This window comes from Carettochelys insculpta, chromosome 9, assembly GCF_033958435.1.
Source record: "Carettochelys insculpta isolate YL-2023 chromosome 9, ASM3395843v1, whole genome shotgun sequence".
Taxonomy (NCBI): domain Eukaryota; kingdom Metazoa; phylum Chordata; order Testudines; family Carettochelyidae; genus Carettochelys; species Carettochelys insculpta.
The window spans coordinates 8,951,580-8,975,592 of NC_134145.1; the positions used below are offsets into that span (position 1 = coordinate 8,951,580).

At 38.6% G+C, this 24,013-nt stretch overlaps 1 protein-coding gene across 1 annotated transcript in view; it reads right to left on the reverse strand.

The window, feature by feature from the left end:
- AGBL4 (AGBL carboxypeptidase 4) overlaps positions 1 to 24,013 on the reverse strand; it is a 1,459,638-nt gene that overhangs the window by 1,039,220 nt on the left and 396,405 nt on the right. The window contains exon 4 of the mRNA XM_075003244.1: positions 22,766 to 22,860. Coding sequence (XP_074859345.1) covers positions 22,766 to 22,860 — 95 coding nt within the window. The remainder of the gene's footprint in view (positions 1 to 22,765; positions 22,861 to 24,013) is intronic.

Sequence of the window (24,013 nt, forward strand, 5' to 3'; positions counted from 1 at the left end):
GAATGGAGCCCTGGGCAAGATGCTTTCAGCAGCTGGTGTTGCTGATGTGGTGAATTGCTACACTCTTGACCAACTGAAGATTTAAGGTTGGTGTGTTCAGCATGCTGCAATACAGTGCCAGGAGGTCAAGTGGGTATGCTGTGCCATTATTGGATTTTTAAATTAAATATGAAAGCCATTTCTGTTATCATTGTATTAAGTTTGCACCAAGCCTTGCGCCAAGTGACCCACGTGAGGTGTCTAACAAAAGCAGGTAACGCGCTGAATCTGTTTATCCTGTTTGTATATCTGTGCCATGTTTATATAGAGTTATAAATATTGGCTTTCTGCCTGCATTAGAAATATTTTAGTGCTCAAATTCACAATGGAAAGTGTGATCTCCTCACAGCCAGGATGGTGGACAAAGACTAATATGTCAGTTACATTTCTCAGGAATTTGGGACTTGTCCTCTGGGATGCAGCCAATGGCAAAGTGCAATAGCAAGCCACCAGGTCAGGTGACCCTCCAGTGCCTATGGAAGAAGAAAGGAATTTTTTCCTCCACATGACAAGCTTTAAGACAACCTTGGCAGTGACCATCTTTGTCTTCAGTCCTCATGAACTAAACCTATGTGCATTGGGGTCCCATCCCCCATGGGTTGTATTTTCAGAGATTTTCAAGAAATCATCATATAATAGTGCTGTCCTGTATCAACAGCTTTAATTGGTGTATGTAATGTACCCCTTTAACAATTTTTCTCTCTCACCCTGTTCTTTCTTTCTTTGTTAATAAACCTTTAGGTTTTAGATTCTCAATGATTGGCACGGTTTGCTGTTTTACATAAGATTTAGGTATACACTGACCTGGGAATGTGCTGATCCCTTTGGAGGCTGGAAAAATAGGTGTGGATTTGGTGAAATAGGCTTTTATAGCCCTTCAGCTGAGCAAGGAGGGTTGCTGGTTTGGGCATTGAGAGCATCTGGAGAATCTGTGGGTTTGGTTGTGTAACTTCTGGCTGGCCAGTGGGGCTGGCAGAGATACTTTTGTGGCTTGTTTGGTTTGCCTTATTGAGAAGGGAAAGCCAGCCTAGGCTGTAAATGGCCTGGTTTTAAGCAATTTACCAACTGATTTTTTTTTCAGCTGGCCCAGAACTTCCCAAAATATTACAGTGACATAGTCATGTTTGGATCAACAGAACCAGGTCAACTGAGTTTGGGATCAGGACCCTATACTATTCTAAATTTGAATTTTAGCTTTGAGAGTGTTTTGGTTAAAGTGCAGTTGCAATGAGTTTGCAACAGTGTAAGTGGCTTGAAAGAAAAGCCCTGTAAGAGATGTGCTGTAAAAGAAAAATCACCTTTAGCAAAGAAGCTGCTAATGAGGAACTTTGTTGTGGGTGTGGTATCATGCAGAAGCACTGAAGAGAAAGGCTACTGAAAGAATGGCCAAGTTGGAAAGGAACCATCAGGAGAGATTGCAGCCCTCACCTGATGCTGTGAACCCGACAGATGTGATTAGAACAGAAAGAGAACGGGATTTGGAGTATCGATGGGAGCTAGCACACCTGCATTTACAGGAAAGTTGAGAAGGGAAAAACTGACTGGGGCGGGGGAAGTGTGTCAGTTTGTGTTCTCACAGGAACAGAGAGGCATCCAGGAAGATTTACAAATTGGATGGATTAAATAATCCAACATGAATCTCCCTAGATGGAAGACAAGAAGATAATAGATGTTAGTTCCTCAAAGCATGTTATTCTATCCACAGCTTCACTTCTGTCTTGACTTAGGTCAGCTTCAAATAGCAATCTTTCTTGCATTTGAGATGGGTTAATTATGATTTGTGTATTGCTGGTGCTGAGACCACAGGCTCCTATCCAGAAAAGCATTTAAACTTCTGCTTAACTTGGACATCAGTAAAACTAGTTATATGCTTAAGCTTAATTTACCGCAGTGAGTTTTGTTATTTCAGTTTAAATGGTGTAAATCTTAAAGAGCCCCATTGAAACAAATAAGGTTACTCCAGATTTATATCAACGTGAGAACAAAATCTGGACTACTTTTTCTTCCAATCCCCATGGCTACAGTTTTGTTTTCACTAGTGTGTGCAATCTTTATTTTCTCGACAGAAATACCTGTGTAATTACATGGCGCATATGCAATATTGGGTCAGAAGCTGGATTAAATATATTTTAAGTGGCTTAATATTTCAGGGAAATTTAATTTTGTTTCAGTACAACAATTTGCATACAAACAAATTAGCAATATTTCTTCTGTACCATGGGATGAAATTGGGTGGGGGGTGTTATGGACACCATAGCTTAAAAAATAACCACTACATAAGGAGAAAAAGTCTGCACTCTGGGATGCATCCTTCCATATCAAGTGTCTGAGAAAAGTAGGATTAGATGGAAGGTGGAAATGAAACAAAGAAGAAAACAAGTGCTATTTAAAAACAAAGACATAAAAAAGTAATCAGATGGGCTATCCTTAGCTGGTGTAAATGGCCCTGCTTCACTGAAATCAGTGGAGCATTACTGATCTACAAGAGCTGATGATCTGATCTAAAATATTTCTAAATTGTAAACTACATTATTTAGTTAATTGAATATTAAAACATTATTTTAAAATGTGAAAATGTATTTGGTTATTGGACTTGAATATCACTAGATTAATAGTTAGGGTCCCTCTTACAAAGGTTTCCTATTATGTGCAAGTTTAGTAATATTAGTAGCCCTTTTAAATACTAGCATGCACAGGAGCAGGTTTTTAATTAGTTCTGTAAACACTAGCTAAGGCAGTGAAAAAAGATTGGGTGGAAACTAATTTCAGACTAAAAAACTATTTTTTTTTCAATTTTTCTGCAGTTCAAAATAATACATATAGATAAATGCTCCTTTTTCTGGAATTTTTCTTTACAAATTATTTTCCAGCTCATTTCACTACGTATTTTGTAGATACTACCTTTCATTCCTTGACAACTGACTAAAACTTTGCAGTCTGGGTTATTTGGGAAATCTGTGTACTTCTTTGGATGCCCTTGGGTAATAAATTTCATTTTCTTATCTTGTACTTACCTTATGCCTGGGAAGACATCTTTTTCTTTCCTTTGCAATGGCATTTTGGTCTTATTACTTATTAGGATGAGAAGTAAGATATCCATAGCCTTATCAATTAGAAAATGTTTAAAAAGAATGAGCTTGAACAAATTTTTATTATAATGAGAGGATTAAGGTGCATGATAGCATTAATATTTAGGAAAAATTAAATAAAATTGCTTTTTATCTACTGCAAACTGAGTTAAATATTTAATATGCTACATTATAGTAGCACCATTACAACTGAGAGTATGAATCTTTTGTGTTACAAATTTTGATTTCAGTGGTTTAAAGTTAGTTGCACAACTTTTCTCGGAGAGAAACTCAACAGATAGTACAGATACGAAGGCTAAGGCAGAGCTGGCTAATATAAGCTCTAAATCTTTGACCACAGAGGGGCTCCAGCTCAAAGGGCTTGTGAGCGGTGGTTCTGGAAAGGAAGAATGCAAAATGGCCCTTGTTGTACACTGCACTTGAATCCTTTCAAAGCAAGTTCGAAGTCTATTTGTGCTAGAGGCCATGGTAAGAATATTTAGGAGAAGGGAGCTGCTTTGTTCTGTTTCATTTGGAGATTGTGGGTATTTTTCTAAACATTTTTAAATGGGAGTGACCATGTTGAAATCATAGCTACAGAAAGAACATAGAAGCCTTCTGGTAGTATTAACATTCCATGCACCACGTGTTAGATTCAACCTTCATTTTTCAAGTTGGTACTGGAAAAAACCCAGTCAAAACATTTGTTGAGATTAGTTACATATCTGCCCCCCTTTCATCTCCAGAGACAGTGGCTAGTAGCGGTAGTGAGGATCTATGGGCAGTGTTTGAGTCTGCAGCTTCTCCCATGGCTTATCTGTCCAATATTGGATTTGCATGGTCTACTGCAATAACTGCATGTCAGTCTATTTCCGAATTCTTGAGCCTGAGAGCTTTTTCTTCTAAGATGAAGTTCTTTTGAGTGGCTTGCTCATACAGTATCAAAGGATGAGATGCCCTGTCAAAGCAGTCATTCCTAGGTATTTCAATCTGATATTATTTGGATAAAAGGGTGGTGTTCAAAAGCCTTGATGCTTTCAACATTTTCACAATTTTTTTGTACAAAAGTAACACAAATCTGAATTGTGGCATGAGCCTGCCTTTGTTTTGATTTTGAAATACCCAATGAAGTCACTGGGAGTTTTGAGTGCAAACTGATTGGCTCTAACTTAGCAATGTGTCATGGATTTGCATTTTTGGCCATGATAACTGTATATAAAAATGTCACGTAACTAATATTCCTTTTTAGAACCTCTGATTTATAATTATAAGTAACGGCAACTTTAACCCATGCATTTTCATGAATATTTATAACCAAAGACAAATAGTGAAAGGGAGAATTTGTTTTTGTGAGTGGCAGGAGCCAGCCTCTTCTGGGCCAATGAGTACTATTTCCTGCAATACTTGGACATGATAACATAAAATAATCAACAGTCTTGAAAGAATCACAAGTGTTGCAAGAAGGCAGTTTGTACTAATTTAGTAATTTAATTAATGTACTAACCTATAAGATAAAGGCAACTTAATATGATGAGGGTGACAAGATATGGTGAAGGAGGGAAGGGCTATGCATTCATTTGTATCAGGGCATAACATCTTATGAAACATATTTTTCAGGTACAGTTGTAGGAGTTTTCATTGACATCTAGAGTCAGAGCAGGATGTGTCTCAATCTCTAGAGCTCTCCCTAGAGATTGCTTTTAGGAATATTTTTTGTGATGTTGCAGGCCATTTTGACAGTGTTATATTATATCACTTTGATTTTTTGGATTAGTTAAAACTTTCAGAATTACAAAAGGTCTTTCCTGAGTCTGAGTGTTGTTCCCTCTGCACTGCCCTTGGGTCTACCAGTGTCATAACTCTGGTAATATAGTACCTGATCCCTGGACAAAAACCTGCAAAATGTCAGAGTGTTGTCTGTGAAACTAATGAATAGATAATTAACAATGAATAGAACAGGTAACATATTAGGGGGTAGCTACTGGCACTTTCTATCATCTTCTAAGTTTCTGTGAAATTAAATATTAAGATAACCTAACCAAGCAAACCACTCCTAAAAACACATATTGCACTTGCTTAAAACAGGGCTATGCATAGGGTGTAGGATCTCACTGGCCATCAAGCAGCATGAGTCAGAGCACCTAACTACTTTTGGAACTTCAGTCTTAACTCTAATTTTATTGGCATTCCTTGGTAATGAAAGACAGTGTTGTTTAGTGGACTAAGCAGCAGACAGAAGACAAATTTCTGAGTTCTAATATGAGATCTGAAATAGACTCACTCAGATGATGCTTCAGTTTCCCCATCTGTAAATATTTGTCCAAAGAAATGAGTATCTGAACAGAAGATCACTAATGTGAAATCTGTCTTGACAGTATTATCCCATAATAAAGACCCTGAAGAGAATCTGACCCACCCCATGTAAGATGTTTTGCCTCTTGTATTAGTGAAACCCATGATGAGGATGGAAGTCAGAAATTTCCCATGTATCTTTGCAAAGAACACAAATTACTGTGGTGTAATCGGTAATACTAATCCTGGAACTTTTCCTTGCAACAAACCCTGCTGCCAACTTTTTACACATATTTATTCTGGGGACAACATCACTGGACCTAACCATAACGAAGGGTCCTGTGGCACCTTATAGACTAACAGAAAAGTTTTGAGCATGAGCTTTCGTGAGCACAGACTCACTTCATCAGATGCTGGTCTTGGAAATCTGCAGGGCCAGGTATAAATAAGCCAGAGCAAGGGTGGGGATATGTTAGTTACAAGATCAAATACACATTCTCATGCACTTCCAGCAACATTATACCATTATGTGACAACAATGCCCTGCCGCTACATACATTGGACAGACTGGGCAAAACCTTCACCAAAGAATAAACGGACACCGAGCAGACATCAAGAAACTCCATAAACATAAGTCAATCAGTGAACATTTCTATGGAGTGGGCCATTCTTTTAAAGACCTGGGGATTTGTGTTTTAGAGCAAAAAGCATTTAAAAACAGATTAGAGTGAGAAATTTGAGAGATGGAATTCAAACTCAAATTCGACATATTATCATGTGATATGAACAGAGGCATCAATTACCTCACACATTACAAGGAGTACTTCCCTTCCTTTGATGCTCATAATTATCTCAGGCAGGATAATTAACATCATCCTGCCCTGCCCCTCATCCCCCTCCTTCCATCCTATGTATTTGACTTGTCATTTTTATTGCAATTTTTTTTGGTCCTCTATACTTACAAATGTTAGTCTGTATTGGAAATGAGATTGATCTGATGAAGTGGGCTGTCCCACGAAAGCTCATCACTGAATAAATCATTTTGTTCATCTTTAAAGTACTGCATTTCTGCTGTTTTGTTTTGTTGGAGTACAGATTAACACGCTACCTCTCTGTTACTTTTGTTCTCCTCACCAGTCTTACTTCCATCTTGCCCGAGTAAAGCCTGAAGCAGGTATTTTTTCATTTATGTATTTGTCTGAGACAGCTGTCAGATGTCTGACTAGATAGAATTTTCAGTGTCTCTTTATTGGAGTACAATTGTATAACCAGAGTTTGGCATGATAGCATGTAACTATCACTCAGGTATTTGTTGGTGGTGTTATTTTTTTCTTGTAGAAACTACCACTTTGCTCCCTGGCACTATGACCTTCATTCTCACATGCTGTTATTTGTACCTTCTGTGATGTATCCATCTGCCTAATGCGATGCTATTAGTCTTTTTACACTGTGAGGCTCGATACACTAAATTCTTCCAATAGCTACCATTAAAATCTACAGTTATGTGTTGAATCTCATAGTTTTCAAGAGGATACCTTTTGTGACACATATCTCACTTCAAGGATGTGGGGGAGGAGAATGGACAGAAGAAAGATGCTGGGATGAAAACAATTTAACAACACTCATGAAAAGATGAACTCATGATAGAATAATTTTTCTGTGAAACAACAAAAATAGATTCAAACAAATAATATTTAAACCATGTTGAGAGAGTCAGTCATGAATTCCTACGGATGTCAGACATTTGCAGTACCAAATGGTGGATCTAAAGCAGGAGAAAAATTCAAACAACATTGATGATACATAGTAACAGAGAGGAAGCCATGCTAGTCTATACACTATCAAAACAAGAAGCAGTCAAGTAGCACTGTTCTGGTCTGGCTATGGTCTGAAGAAGCAGGTCTGTCCCACGAAAGCTCACCTAATAAACTATTTTGCTAGTTGTTAAAGTGCTACTTGACTGCCTTTTGTTTTGATTGATGTACAATGCCCTTTTCTGTAATCTGGAAACTCAGCCTCTGACCCTAATATCCATATCTAAGGCTGCATCTAGCTTCAGTCTGGCTGCTGGCAGCATGATGCAAATGAGGGCTCATGACATTGCAGATAGATGCTCATTTGCATATCTGCATGGCTCATTTGCCTACTCACAGCACAAAAAAAGCAATGTAGATGTGGTTCTGCTGGCAAAAAACCCTTCTTCCAGAAAAAACCTGGAAAAAAAATCAAGGATAAGGGGCTGCTGACACAGGTGGTTTTTGCCAGCAGAACCAAGTCTACACTGCTTGTTTTTGCTGTGAGTAGGCAAATGAGCTATGGAAATATGCAAATAAGCATCCATTTGCAATTTCGTGAGCTCTCATTTGCATCATGCTACTGGCAGCTGGCCTGAAACTAGACACAGCCTTATAAACATTTCCAGAAAAGTCCCGAAGATCAGAGGCATCTACGTTTCTCACAATGGTTCAGTTTTGTATCTTGCATAAGATGGCTAATTGACTGATCTGTCATTTTGAATTCAGCTATTCATTATGAAAACTGGATGTGAGGATTGCAGGACAGCATTCCAGAAAGTGGGGAAAACAAAACACCAGTACTTCTCTCTTTCTCTTGAGATTTGCCACTAATAATAAAAATAGTGTACTGTATATAACCACCGTTTTGAGCAAAGAGTAAGTTGCTCAGGTATACTGCAATGAGGACCTTAGATCATAAAACTGAAGAGTGAGAGCAGAGCACAAATGTGACTATTCCTTTAACTCTGATTACTGAAATAGATGCTTATAGAAATAGTGCCTATTGACAGAAGTGGGTTTTAGAACTTTCTCATGCATGTGATTCATGCTACAAGATAGGTTGTGTAAATGCTATTTGTGAGAACGATATATGCTCATTGTGTGTCACTTATGAAATATCCCAGCTTCACTTACCAGGAGATTTTTTTTTAACCTAAAGAAAAAATATCTTTGTTCACTGGAGCTTTACTGTAATAAAGTTGTAATGGCACTTAGTTTTGATAGATAGATATACACTTTTACCCCCATATTTTTAAAGGATGAACATTCTTCAAATGGGCACTATTAACAGCTCTGATTTACCCTTCACCCCAACATTTGTGCTCATTTTTGAAAGCCAAAAAGGAAAAAAAAAGGTGAAGCAGATTGGACTATTGAGCCACTAATTTCCTGGCTTGTGTCTCCAATATATTTTAAAGTTTAAAAGATTTAAAGATTAAAGTTGCCCACGTAACAAATTATATCTGTAAACAAGGAGCCTGGGCATAGTAAAATCCCACACCTCTAGGCTGAATCTTCACCAAGGAGACACACACACACACACTCTCTCCACTCACATACATTTTGCTTGTGCCACCTTGATGTGTTGGTGCTTGACAGGGGCTTGTTTGTTTTTTGTTTGTTTGTTTGTTAAACTTTCAGAATTTAAGAAGAATCCACACTTTGGTAGTACTGTGAGTGTAAATTGCTATAGTCTATTGTGCAGAAGGATAACAGTCAGTTAAAAACTAAAACGTAGCTTCCCATGCACGGTCACAGTAAAGTTCTCTCCCACTTCATACAGAAAATGTCACTTTATCTTCTGCAGCAAGTGTGGATGAAAAACATGCAGTCAGCATGTCATCTCTTTTCCCCTGTAATTTTAGTATCAAGAGGTCTCAGAAACGGAGCTTATCCAGCCATTTCACTTTGAGCTACTATGTTCTCTCCATTTCTCCCCACCCCCATTTCCTCAAGACATTGTTTTCAGCACCAAACTTCTTAGTTTGCTAATCTAGGACTAATGGAGGAAAACAGATAAGCCAATCTGGTCAGCATCTCCCCGCCCAGAGGACATTTAATTATTGTTTTTAAAACTTGTACAGAACTCAAATGTACTGTCAGATGCTAAATCTACAGACAAATCTACAGTGCATGCTTAGTTTTCATTATCCCAGGGAAAAGTCACTCCTGCCAATGAATAGCAATCACATAACACAAATATTCAATCATGACGCCTATTACACAGTCCTCTAGTTTGTGTGAAGTGATCAGACACACTAGCCGCAGAACAGTAGTCTGGAAAGTAGTGGGTACCAGCAGGTAAATTCCACAATCATAAAAGCAATATAAATGCCCAATACATGAAAAGATTAGAGAGAAAATGAAGGTGCAACAGAGCTGATGAGATAACAGGGCTGTAATATGCCTTTTAAATGCTGATTTGTAGTTTACATGCAGAATGTGGCTTCTTTAATGGCTGCTGGAAGAACAGTGACAGAGAGATAGCTGTGTTAGTCTGTATTCTATCAAAAAAAAAACCAGCAGTCATGTAGCACTTTAAAGACTAACAAAATAATTTATTAGATGATGAGCTTTCATGGGACAGATCCACTTCTTCGGATCGTAGCTTTGCCAGAACAGACTCAGTATATAAAGCACAGAGGTCCAAAAATGGTAGAACAGTGATCCTATGTGCATTGGTGCAAACAGCACAGGAGCCAAGACTGAGTGATGCAGGCAATTAGTACTGCTTGGAAAACAGCATGACACAATGAACAGTAACAGAGAGAAAGCCGTGCTAGTCTATAGTCTGAAGAAGTGGGTCTGTCTGACGAAAGCACACCTAATAAATTATTTTGTTAGTCTTTATAGTGCCACTTGACTGCTTTTTTGTTTTGATAGCATTACACGAGTAATATAATTTGAAAGCTGAAGTCGCAGTTATGTTTTCATAAACGATGTTTTCTTTTAGCTTTCCTCCTTTCTTCCTTCATCCCTAAGACCCAACTTAGGGATTTAGGCCATAAGCATCCAAGAACGAAACAGCTCTCCTCCAAGTGACTATTTTTTCTATACAGCTGATTCAAGTACATATTTTAGAATATTTATAATATGTGAATTGAGATATTTACATTGTGCAAAATTGACAGACCAAATGGCGACTATAAATTTGTGCTACTTGGCCAAATCCTCAATTTTAATAAAAGTCAAAAAAGGAATTCTCCTAGGGTGTGTCTGCACTAGCACCTGATTTTGAAGGGAGCATGATAAGTAGGGTGTTGGGAGATTATTAATGAAGTGTTGCGGTGCATATGCAGCACTTCATTAAGCTAATTCTCCTCCGCGGCAACTTTGAAGTGTTAAACTTCGATGTGACGACTTGCATGTTCCTCAGGGACCAGAGCGCCAGAAACAAAATCTCAAAAATTTTTACTCATGAACTTATTCAGACTAGACAGCTATCATTTCAACATCCATTTCTGTAATATATATTTATAGTAGTCTGAGACTTCATTTCCCCCATCATTTTATTAGGAGTACATAGAATTTTCTGTTTTTCTAATCACTCATTCCTTGCAAGTGTTCAAATTACAACCCTCAACCTGAATACCCAGACTTCTTCACTGAAGCGTATTGAAATTTTCAAGATTTTGTTTCTGGCACTCTGATCCCTGAGGAACATGGCATAACCCTTGAGCTCTGCTTCCCCACCCCTGACATTTTGAGGAGTAAAGGGACTTCAAAGTAGCCCGGGCACTTCGAAATACCCATAGGTGAGCCATGGCTACACGCAAGCCATCACATCGAAGTTTTACACTTCATAGTTGCCGCGGAGGAGAATTAGCTTAATGAAGTGCTGCATATGCACCGCCACACTTCATTAATAATCTCCCAACACCCTACTTATCATTCTCCCTTCAAAATCAGGTGCTAGTGCAGACACACCCTAGGAGAATTCCTGCTAGTTTTCATTCTCTGTGGTTCTTGGCTAAGTTATAGGACATTGGATGAGGAATGCTGAGGCTCTGTGGTGGCACCAAGACCTCTCAGTCTAAGGTACTTGACTAGGTGATTCTTGCTCACATGCTCTAGGTCACATGTATCATCATATGTGGTGTTTGGATGGAAGTTTTCCCAGGATACGTTGACAATAACCTGAGGGATTTACATCTTCCTCCACAGCATGAGGATGCCGTCACTTGCCAACGTTATTTGCTTACATCTCTCGTTAATCATTTCCCTACCAAGAAAGGTGTCTCCTATTCTCTCCCTCTGGTACATGCAATTCTACTCTCCTGTGGGTTGCAATATTTTGGTCTAATTTTGGTTGTTCAGTTTCATGTTCATGTTTCAGGTGCTGGTGGCCTGTGCTATACAAGAGGTCGGACTAACTAACCTGGTGGTCCTTTTTGGCCTTAAACTCCATAATACTATGCAGTGCTTTTTTTGTGCCAGTACTTGTCAGTACTGAATACCAGTACCTTGGTAGCTCCAGATGAGGAATTGGCTGGGGGTGGGCAGTGGAGCAGTGAGCCAGCTGAGTCCAGCTATTTTTTTTGTTTTGTTTTGTTTTTTAAAAAACACTGATTCTTTGCATTTTTGCAAAATCTCACAGAATTATATATTTGTATACATACCAAACTAAAATTTGCGTAACTGCAGTTAAAATATCAAAAATTTTCCTCAAAATTCTAAAAACTCCAAGACACTTGAAAGGGCATTGTCTTTACACTCTCATGTTCAGTTCTTAGGGGCAAATACAGTAGGATGTAATGCAAATGCTAATACATAGGCACACATACCCCTTGGATTAAAATGAGTCCCTGTAATTATTTTGGCTTAGTATCTGTTCTATTTGTTCTACCCCAACAGATAAAATTATAGGTACCATACAGCTTATACAGATATTACACTGTTATGCTGTCTAATTTATAGCTTCATGTTTTTTTCAGCTGGCCTTTTCTATGCACGTAATGGCCATCTTCTTGTCTATCTATATTCTGCTATTATACAGTTTATTATTATAAAGACTGAATTATTGTCTGAGAATATAACACTTTATTACAAAGACACTCCCATCTGATGGCCAGATCATTCTTCTTTTTTCAGAATATATAACATGGCTAATGCCCCATCACTTCTGCTACTCACTAAACAATATTCTTTGCAGAAAAAAAGCAAAGAGCTGATATTAGTGACTGAATCAAGCACTAAAAATAAAGAAAATTCAAGAAGTGAAGTGGTTCTCACAATGTTGGCTGTGACATATGCACATCCTATGCTTTTCTGATATATGTTTCTAATTATACCATTACAGAGTTCTAAAAAAAAATCTTTAAAAGAGCTTTGAAGTTGCAATGCTAAGTGATTAAAAAGTAAGGAAAAGCCAGAGCTAAAGGGTGGTCACGCAATGCTGTACAAGGTGTATTCATACTATAGCCTTCAATTGTATGAAAATACATTATATTTCTAGATGACCACAGCTTCATTAAAGATAAAATTCAGTCCTGGTGAGAGATCAGTACAAACCCTTAAAATAGGGATTTTTAATTTCTGAAGACCATTAAAATGTTGCATTACCTCAGTGGGGTTTTTATTTTTATCTTATATTAACAGTCTGGTTTTCAAGTTGGTTTCTCATTGACAATATATTTTGCCAGGGTAGCACTCTTACTATTAAGTTATTCTGGCAGGTTAATGCCATTCTTAACTAAGGTGATTTTCACTCAACTTCGGTCCATTAGTTCATAGAAAAAAAATTCTGATTAATAGTTGAAATGTCATCTTGTTTAGCTGGATAAGAAAATAGGAATGGCCACACTGAGTCAGACCAAAGGTCCATCTAGCCAAATAGCCTGTCTTCCAAAAGCGGCCAATGCCAGGTGCCCCAGAGGAATGAACAGAACAGGCAATCATTAAGTGACCCCTGCCCTGTCACCCATGCCCAGCTTCTGAGAAACAGAGGCTTGGGGCACCATTCCTACTAATCCTGACTAACAGCCTTTGATGGACCTATCCTCCATGAATTTATCTAGCTGTTTTTTTTTAACTCTGTTAAAGTCCTGGTCTTCACAACATCCTTTGGCAAGGAGTTTCACAGTTTGTGTGTGGGTTGCGAGAAGAAGTACTTCTAGTTTGATGGTGACGTGTTCACTGCTGCCCATGTTTATGTAATTTATAGAGCTTGTTTTTAGACAGAAGTCCAAATTTTACATATTTAAATACACAAAAGTTAGGGTCCCAGCTCTACAAACATTTTGATGCAAACATTCCCATCAAATACCATTACAGGAGCAAAGAGGGTTAATTGGGTGGTAAAGAAATGGCAGTACATAACATTTGCCTAATTCTGCTCCCACGAAGCACAAAGGTACAAGTCCCATTGGGCACTTCTACACAGGCCACTTTCTTCGAAAGTGGCATGGTAATACATGGCCCGAAATATGCTAATTAGGTGTGGATGCAAATTCCCCATGACTCATTAGCATATGGTCACGTCATTTGGAGTCCGGAAGACCGTTCTTCTGGACTGCAAAACGCCATGTAGAAGCATGGCCCCCAGGGAGTCTTCCGGAAGGAAGTCTTTCTTCCAGAGGCCTCTTCTTCCCAAAAATTTTTGAAATCACATGACTGTAAGCTAATGAGGCATGGGGAATTTGCATCCGCGCCTCATTAGCATATTTCAGGCCGTGTATTACCATGCCACTTTCGAAGAAAGTGGCCTGTGTAGAAACAGTCATTGACTTCAGTGGGAACAGCCCAAAGCGGAGTGCTTTTGAAATCCCACCCTAGATGCTGAATTAAATCATAGAAATGCTATTTTCAGGAGTATTCCTTGTGAATCTTTTGAATTTCTTGTCAGCTAACTAGTGAATTAGCTATTTTTAGATGGCAAAAAAAGCACGGGTAAGGAAAAGCATCATTTATTTCTGATTTGTTTTGAATTTATTAGTACAGAGTAACTCTTTATTAGTAACCTTAAGAATCATACTGTATCCTCAGTCAATGTATGGAACTCACGTTAACAGAATACATGACAAACAGATCAAATTCTAGTAGCTTTTACTGTTTTACATGTAAATACTATAAACAAACACTTACTCTCGTATATAAGCCCTACATTGTTTTCCCTAATCTTTCCCTAAATAATTTTTTAGGGAAAGATTTATTGCTTAGAATAAATCTTTAGCATGGGATGTTGAAAAGCACTTTGTAAAACAAAAAAGCAGTCACATAGCACTTTAAAGACTAACAAAATAATTTATTAGGTGATAAGCTTTTGTGGGACAGACCCTCTTCTTCAGATCTGGTAATTCTGGTGAAAGTATACTGGCACAAAAAGAATTTAACAGAAAGACAGAGAAGTTTCCTATTACCAGATCTGAAGAAGTGGGTCTGTCCCATGAAAGCTCATCACCTACTAAATCATTTTGTTAGTCTTTAAAGTGCTACATGACTGCTTGTTTGTTTTGTGAAGATACAGACTAACACATCTACCTCTCTGTGACAAAAGCATTTTGTGTTGACCAAATTGTGCTCCCTCTGAAATCAATGGAGAAGGTTCTGTCTGGTTCTAGGATTCCACACAGCAAGATTAGCCTTGATCCTGACTTGCACTCTGTTGTAATGTAAAAACGTATAATTATATTAGATGTAAGCAGGTCTAAATGAATTCAGAAGGAAGAGACTTGAGAATCAAATTTATTTACATGGACACATTTACACTGCTTAGATTTCCAGCAGATAGAGTGGTGTTGCCAGAGCTCTGTGGAAGTAAGATAGGTGCGGATAGATGCCCCCACCAGGACTCATGGTGTCTCCCTAAGGCTATGTCTAGATTACAGGGATTTGTCAAAAGAAGTTTTTGTCAGACAACATCTTCCGACAAAACTTGTGTTAACAGATCATAGCCAAAATGCCAAGTGGATCGCGAGAGCAATCTGCTCTGTTGACAGTGTGTGGCCGGACTACCCAGAAGCATAGCAGACAGAGCTGCCCAGTGTTTCGGAAGTCCAGTATGTCAACGGAAGACCCCCTAAAATGCCCGGACCAGCTTTCTGTCAACAGATCTCTGGTGACAGAGGTGGTATTCTTCATCAGAAGTGGGGTACAACTGTCAACAAAAGTGCTGTGTTTCATCAACTTACAGAATGCCTTGGGAATCTGGATGCTCCATGGGTTTTGTCAGCAAAATGGCCATTTGCTGACAAAACCTTACAGTGTAGACATAGCCTAAGAGTCCCTAGTTTAACTGTCCCTCCCAACTGTTCAAAGAGCTAAACAGGCTTCATTAGGAGCCTCTGTTATTTTAAATGCTCAATCAGAGTTGAAATTAGCTGTGCCTCACCTGTTAAAAGCTAAAATTCACTGCGAGCTAAAATCACTTGTGGAGAGACATCATTTCTGTCCAACTTGCAAAGAGCCAAAAAATCACTAAGACTGACGTGCAGAGATCTCAGCAGAGAAGTAGGTAGCAGCAAAAGCTGACTTACAGAGGTTCCACAAATCATCAGCTGGAGAAGTGGCTAGTAGAAGGAGCAACTGGCGGGGCAGTCACGCAGAGTGATTAGACAGCAAGGCACCACAGTTGGTGGGACAGCTGGTGCACATCAATGACTCAGATAGTGAAGCAAGCACGGTGTCTTCTCTGGGTAAGGAGTGATCTCACACAGAAGCACCTCTGAACCATGGGTCCTCACAGACCAAGGACAACCACCACGAGTGGGGTGTAGTGATGGAGTGCAGAGAGGCACAGAAAAGGAACTTCTGGTTGTAGAACTCGGGAACATGAGGCAGAAAAGCACTGACCCAGACATTCCTGGGCAGGTGTCTTCTTCACATTTTTAGGATTATGAATACTGCTTCTCACATTTTCCCTAATTAATGTCAAATGACTTCCCTCCTTTCACTAAAAGTTACTCTTCTTCACTTGATCTGTGCTTGTGAGAAGGGATGTATAGCCTCTCAGAGGTTCCCAGAGGTGGTCTGTAATTTTCCGAGGTTGCTGAGTGAGCGTTTGAGCTGATTCTGCGTTGTATTGTTGAAAAAGGATACTGAACAAGGTCCTGTTGGATGTTGGCTCAACTTCGCCAAAGGATTACAATATATTATTAGTATATTATAAACACAGAAAGCCAGTTTTCTTCAATGATCAGTTTAATGATGACCTTGAAGCACTCAATATAAATATTTTGTCTTTCTGCTAATTTCTCTTTTTGCCCTACCGTTTAATTCCCTTCTAACTTATTAGTTTTCCTGAAATAATTCTATTCAGCTCATTCATTTGGCAATTGTTTAACATTTTTCCTTTCCTGCAAATATTCATACTTAGAACACAACAAAGTTATTTTTAGAACACTATGGCTACGTCTACACGTGCCCCAAACTTCGAATTGGCCACGCAAATGGCCAGTTCGAAGTTTACTAATGAAGCGCTGAAATGTATATTCAGCGCTTCATTAGCATGCGGGCGGCAGCGGCGCTTCGAAATTGACGCGGCTTGCCGCCACGTGGCGCATCCAGACAGGGCTCCTTTTCGAAAGGACCCCGCCTACTTCGAAGTCCCCTTGCACCACGCGGCGGCAAGCCGCATCAATTTCAAAGTGCCGCTGCCGCCCGCATGCTAATGAAGCACTGAATATGCATTTCAGCACTTCATTAGTAAACTTCGAACTGGCCATTTGCGTGGCCATTTCGAAGTTTGGGGCATGTGTAGACACAGCCCATGTGTACCTGGTTTAAGCAGGATTTGATTTATTAATCTTTCACTTATTGCAGTGAAAGGTGAGAATACCAAACAGATGACATCCCACTCTTAATAATCTAAGACAGAACCATATAATCACTACTTTTCACACAGAGAAGTACTGGGTCCTTAAAGCAATATTTATGATCATTTATATCATCTCAAATGCAAGCCAAATTCTAAAAGACAGACAATCATCATCTTTTTATTCTAAGTAGATAGCATGACGCTAAAAATACAGTACTACTGCTCAGTGCTCACCTTGGGGTTCATCCTCTCAAGAACCAGGCTGTTTATTACTCTTTATTTCTTGATTCTGAGTACTTCACCTAGAACTCTCTGCTCACTAATTTTGCAGAATTAGTACAAGATATAAATGCAACTCTGTTTAATCTATGAACTTTGCACATTATTTATAGTAGTCAGTGACCTTTATCCAGAGAATGTTTGTTCTACTCAATCATTTTTCAATTTTTTTCTCTGACTAAAAAAAAACTACAGATTATTGATACACAGAATGCTTTATTGCCAGATCACTCAGAAAACAGAGGCAAGCAAGCATTGCATTGAAACAAAACAACAAATACCAAAGCTACAAAAGCACACAAATAGTGGCTTCCTATCGGTAGGAAAAGTTTTTTAAAACATTCCAGAGGAGCAAGTCAGTTAAGGATAAATGCGGGGTAATCTCTTTTTCCTAAATTCAGATGATGCAGTCACTAAGCCTAGGCACTATACATTTTATATGCTGTATGTTTTATAGATTATTGAGAGACATTTTTGGAACTATATTTCCCATCTATTTCTTTACAGTTGACAGTCCATTTCACAAATGGCTTAACTGATGGAAAGGAAATGTAAGTACATGCTGAAAAAGCTGCTGCTAAAAAAAAGACTGCATGTATAAAATATAATGGTAGACATAATAGCAGTTGTAGCATTGTATTGTACCTGTTAAGGAATTTCCCAAGATAAATAAGCTTTAAAAATTCTGATTCTTTCATACCAGTTTCTCCCTCCTCTGATGAATGAAACATACAGAAGTACTACTCATAAAATCTGCACTGGTTTCCCTATGTGTCAAAAGGCCTCTTGAGGTCAATGACATTTTCAGGGATACATATAGATTATTCTGCTGTAAAACATGCATACACGTCTTCTGCAGCATTCCACTTTTCCAGTAACCCTCTGAGTGTGGGAAACTCAAATGTTATAGTGACAGAGATGGCAGTCTGCTTGACTAAAAAGCCAAATATCCATTTAAAGCCCATTATGCTGAATGAGAAAAAGGGGTAAAATTAGTCACAGAATTGCCAGAAAGGCATTTGAAACCTGACACTTAAAAGAGAAACACTTAAACATAGTCATAAATGTTCTCGTTTTGTGGTGATGGTTTCACGATATTTTGCAAGGTATCACTGTTTACAAACGTGTGCTGAAACACTACATCACAAGTGAAGAACAGCCCTTAACCTTGTGGTTCATCCTCTCAAGAACCAAGCTGTTTATTACCCTTTATCCCTCAATTTTGAGGACTTCATCCAGCACTCTCTGCTCATTTAACATGCAAAACAAAATATAGTGGCTGTCTGAAGACTTAAACAGGTGTCAACCAGGTACTTGCCAGCTATAGCTACTATTCTCTGGGGAGGAGTGGCTATTCCATAAGTACTAATTAGAATACTGCATATGACCCTGATGAAATACCTGATGTGATGAGTGGCCAGTTATTACTTTTAAAATATTAGTTTAATTTGAAATATTAATGTCCCCAATGAGACAATGATGCACTGAATAATCAACAGTTATAGCTATCCCCAGCCCATAGGGAATATTTGCTCATTTAATCATTTAGTAAATCTGCTGTCTCCTGAACAAGTCACTTTATATTTCATTTTGAGAAACTTGTAAAACTTTCTGGAGTCAAAATAATGGTGCAGTAGGCTCAGTGAGTAGATATAATTCCATTGCTGTGCCTCTAGTAAAGTTCACTAATAGCTGTTAAGGAGGCGGGGGAATTATAGCATGAAATCATGAGTAACAAATAAAATGATGTTGCAGTTTAAAACAACCCAGAGACAAGAATTGACATTACAGCAGGAGATGGAACTTAGAACACACACACATGCGCACACAAAATAGACTAACACCCTCCCACTAATCTTTGTGTAAGGTGGGGTTTAGATAATTGCAATAGTAATTGCCAAGAAAGAGTCATGACACTAATATCTTACTTTAACATTTATGAATTACCAAATCATTTTGAGCAATCTTATTTGACATCACTTCATATCCCATTGGTTTGAATTACAATCTTGAGTTTCATCATGTTCAATTTGCCATGAAATGTGACTGATGCAACCTGATGTGATATGCTGAGTTTCTTCACATAAGTAGTGATTCGATGCAATGAGATATGACTGACGTAACTGACAGAATACAATTTAATATTAACATATTGTGAGGAAAGAACTGACCAGAAACAAACCCACTTGAATTTTATTCTTCGGCTGCATCTACACTAGCAAGTTCTTTCGAAAGATTTTTCAAAAGAAGGGGATTCTTTTGAAAGATCCCATGGAGTGTCTACATACACAAAGTGTTCTTTCAAAAGTAAATTGAAAGAATGGTGCTCTCCTTTCAAAATTGCTCTTCCTTTCCTGTTTTAGGAAGAGCATCCCCTTTTGAAAGCTTCTTTTGAGAGAAAATGTGTAGATGCTCTGCAGGCCCTTTTTTTTTTTTTTTCTGAAAGAGCAGTCATTATGGGGCCCGATTTTTCAATTCCTGGTCCATTCTTTCAGAAGACGGGGGGTGGTATGGGTGCTCTCTTTTGAAAGGGCAGATCACTCTTTTAATCAGCTTTTTTGCAAGTGGACTCACTCTTTCAAAAGAAGTTCTTTTGGAAGAGGTCTTCTGGAAGGGCTTCTTTTGAAAGATCTCTAAGGTGTAGACGGAACTTCATCTGCACCTCTTTTGCATTTTCAATTTCCCCCGTTTGCATGCCTCTTTCAAAAGAGGAATCCAAGAGTAGACACAGTCAAACAGTTTTGCCCGAGTAGCTTATTTCAAAATAGCATGTCCACACACAAAGGCCATGTCTATGCTCACCCCCCGCCAACACTTTTGGAAGGGGCATGGTAATAAGCAGAACAGAATATTCAAATGAAGCACAGATTAAAATATCTATGCCTCATTAGCATATTCCCTTGAGATCTCACTTCCAGAATATCCTGTTCTGGAAGCAAAAGCGGCCATGTGGATGGGGCTCCTTCAGAAGGAAGCAGAAGGTCCTTCCAAAGGAAATCCCCCTTCCAGAAGAAGGGTCTTCTGTTTTATATTCTAAGCACTCAGTCCCTGGCATGAATAATTTGAAGATTAGACTCTGACTTTGTCCTCAAAAAAGATGTTTTCATCTGTATGTGCTCTACTCTTGTGCTTTTCCTGTTCTTTAAAATAAAAGCTCTCCATCATGATATCCACTTTTTCTTATTCATCAGCACACTGCTGCCTCATTTGAAATAGAGAGGCAAGATGGATGAGGTAATATGTTTTCTCAGACCAACCTCCGTTGGTGAAGGACAAGTTTTTTGAGCTATAAAAGCTCAATAGTTGGAAAGTCTGACTTTAGTTCAAAAAGGTATGTTGTCAACAACATTTGTGAAACAGTGAGTACAGTGATAGCAGTAATATACTGTATTTATATCAGTAATACTTGATCCCAAATGGAACTACAAAGGGTGCGATCCAGAGTCTACTGAGACTGAAGGATGCCTACTACTACTATCAGTAATACTTAAAGGACCCCCTCATGCAGACTCCATTTAAAGATCTTGCCCCACAGGACAACAGAATAGCGGTCAAAAATGTTGACTTCTGTCTGACACTCAGTCCTTTTTGAAATAGGGCCAGTTGGAAAATGCAGGAGAAACAAGTTTTCAGAAATAAGGGAGTCAATATGTTTGTAGAAAGAACCTACTTTACATTGTTTTTTATTGTTTTAAAGAAATTTCCATTTAAATTTGAAACCAAAATAAAGACTAGCTTACACAGCAAAGCAACAGCTGATTTAAGGCTGAAATTAATACACATAAAATAATTAGTTTAAACTACTAGACATGGTTAGCAAGGAAAAGAGTTTTGAAAGATTATGCAAATCACCTAATTATGGTCTGGACCCAAAATAAGACTCTTTTGGGATAAAATAATAAACACAACTAATACGACCGTGGATACCGTCATTATGCATCAAGGCTACATCTACACTACAACGATCTGTTGACAGGAGTCACTGTCAGAAGAAATCTTCCGACAAAACTTATGTTGATATAGTGCATCCACACACAAAAGTGTATTGAAAAAGCAATCTGCTCTATCGACAGAGGATAGCCAGACTGTTTGGCCCTCTCTTGACAGAATGTCTGACAGGAAGCACAGCAGACAGGGCTGCCGAGTGACTGGAAGACTTGTCTGTAGACAGAGGGCCCCCTGGAGTGTCCACACTGCTTTTTTGTCAACAGATTCTGTTGAAAAATGTGTTCTGCCTTACAGGAGAGAGAGGCAGAAGGCTGTTGACAAAAGTGCTGAGTTCTGTTGACACAGCACATTTTTAGTGTGGATGCTCCACAGGTTTTGACAAGAAAAAAAAAACCCTCTAGTGTAGATGTAGCCCAAATGATTATTATTGAATATGTATTGCGGTAGAACCCATTCAGGACTGACCACATCCTGCTAAGTGCAGCTCAAACACATGGTAAGATAGACTGTAAGCTCATCAGGGTAAGTGAAACCTAATTTAAGGCAATATTATCCTCTCAGGTAGTTACAATGGAAACATTTCTATGCAACTAACTCACATGGCAACAATAACTGAAAATTATGGAGGTCATTCCATGTTTCAGAGCATAGACCACCTAATACCAGGTCAAGAACTCTTTGTCAGATCTTAGATTCTTTGTGTAGGTTTCCTCCCATTAGATTCTGAGAGGGTATGTGTGGGGGTTGTCTCTTAGATAAGAAGAGTGAAATCCTGTCTGTACTGGAGTCAATAAGTGATTTGCTACCGACTCCAGGGAAACAGCATTTCACCCAGCCACACTTCAATGGCAGCAGCTTATGATCCACAGTATGAAGAGACACTGTGCCTGTTCAGGGGAAAGCAGACAAAATACCTAATGGAGGAGCATATGCAGAGTGATCATCACAACACCCTTCCACATGCCCCATTCCGCACTGAGTGCCAACCACTGCAGAAGCAGTTGAGGACAATGACTTTCCACTTGGTGGGCATCTAGCACTTCCTGTAACACTAAAACCTGCTACTGTTTTGTTCTCACAGGCTGCATATGGCAGGTGTCTTGATCTGGATGCCAACAGCTCTGCACAACTTAAAATGGTTCTGCAGAGATTGCCAGAATCTGGCTCTGAATGAATACATGAGTAAATTACTCCTTACTTATGGCCTAACTCTGAAATTCATTTTAGGCAAACCTCTTAGCTACCTCTTGGAAGCTTTGTATGCAATGTAGAATATGACAAGCTCATTAGCTTTGCATATTACTATTATGTATTGCATATTAGTAGTAGATAGTTTTATTACATTTAATCAAACAAAGTAATACAGCATATGTGTGAGGGTATTTGTGTGTGCATTTTTATGTTGTCCATATTGTACTGTATGTGATCAAGTCATTTCACCTTCTGGTGTCTTACTCAATACATTTGAAATATGGCATTACACAAAAAGCATGACTTTACAGATACTTGATGGTGCATCTGAACTAAGCTAAGTGCCAAACAAAACAAAATTCTTTTGCTATTAGCAGAATTTTAGAATGATAACTTACCATTTTGGTCTGCTCGTGGATTTCACCATGGGAGCCATTCCATCACGATATAGGCTTTTTGTTTTACTGAAGTTGACGATGTTGAAAATTACCCTCTGAAACAGGGGAAAAAAAAACTTGCAATTATTGTAGTTATAAAAGACAATGTGTTTTGTACAAAGCTCTCATTTTCTACCAGCATGAAATTGATAATGTTTCATAGATGGAAATCAGTAAATAAGTGCAAAGAATTTCACTTAGTAAACAATTGAATGCAGGCCTATAAAATGGGGAATAATTGGCTCTATGCCTGTAGTGTTGAAAAGGATCTGGGGATTATGACTTGACAAACACTTGTACTCTGGGTGGAGTATAGATCATCTGCTAGTCTACTTGGGATCACAGTGGTGATGCACTTGTAAAAAAAAGGCTATATTGTTCTGGGATATATTAACTGGCTGGAGTCAATATAAAGGTACAATATTGTTAGGGAGCAAAATTGTCCTGGTACAACTGAGACCTCACTCGTTCTGATGGAGTACTGTGTCTAGTTCCGGATGCTACACTAAAAATTATGTGGACAATTTAGGGAGGGAGTCCAGAGGACAGAAAGAAAAATGACAAAAGTTTTAGATACCCTGATCTATCAGAAAAGGTTTTAAAAGATATATTTAGTTTTGAGAGAATTCTGACGGCGGAAGTGATGACATTTTAAAACATGTTAATACAAGTTCTAAAGAGGATGGTGATCAGCTGTTCCTATCTTACTTTCAGTGGATGTGGAGAAGAAATAGGCTTGATCTGCAGCAAGAGTGATTTAGGATTGATATTAGAGGAAATTTTCTAACTATAAGTCTAGCTATGGAGTAGTCTACCAAGGGAGGTCATGGAATCTTCATCACTGGAGGTTTTTAAAAACAAATTGGACAAACACCCATCAGGGATGATCTAGGTATACTTGATTCTGCCACGTTTAATCCAAGAGGAGTTGTTATAGTACCTTCACCAGAACAGAGGTAATAAGATTTGAGTAAATCTGAAATATATGTATGCCAATTAAGGAGTTAGCAATCTAGCCATATGTAACGATGGGTTATTGGTCAAAGCCAAAAACAAATATCAAAGCAATGTTTGTAGCAGGGAGTTCTGGAGCTCTTTGGACATAAGATTTCAGGGATACAAGAGTGGAACTCATGGAACCATCTTACCTAAATGCTACACATCAAAAAATTTCTGTCAATGGCTGTTGGCCACTGGCACCTCACATGC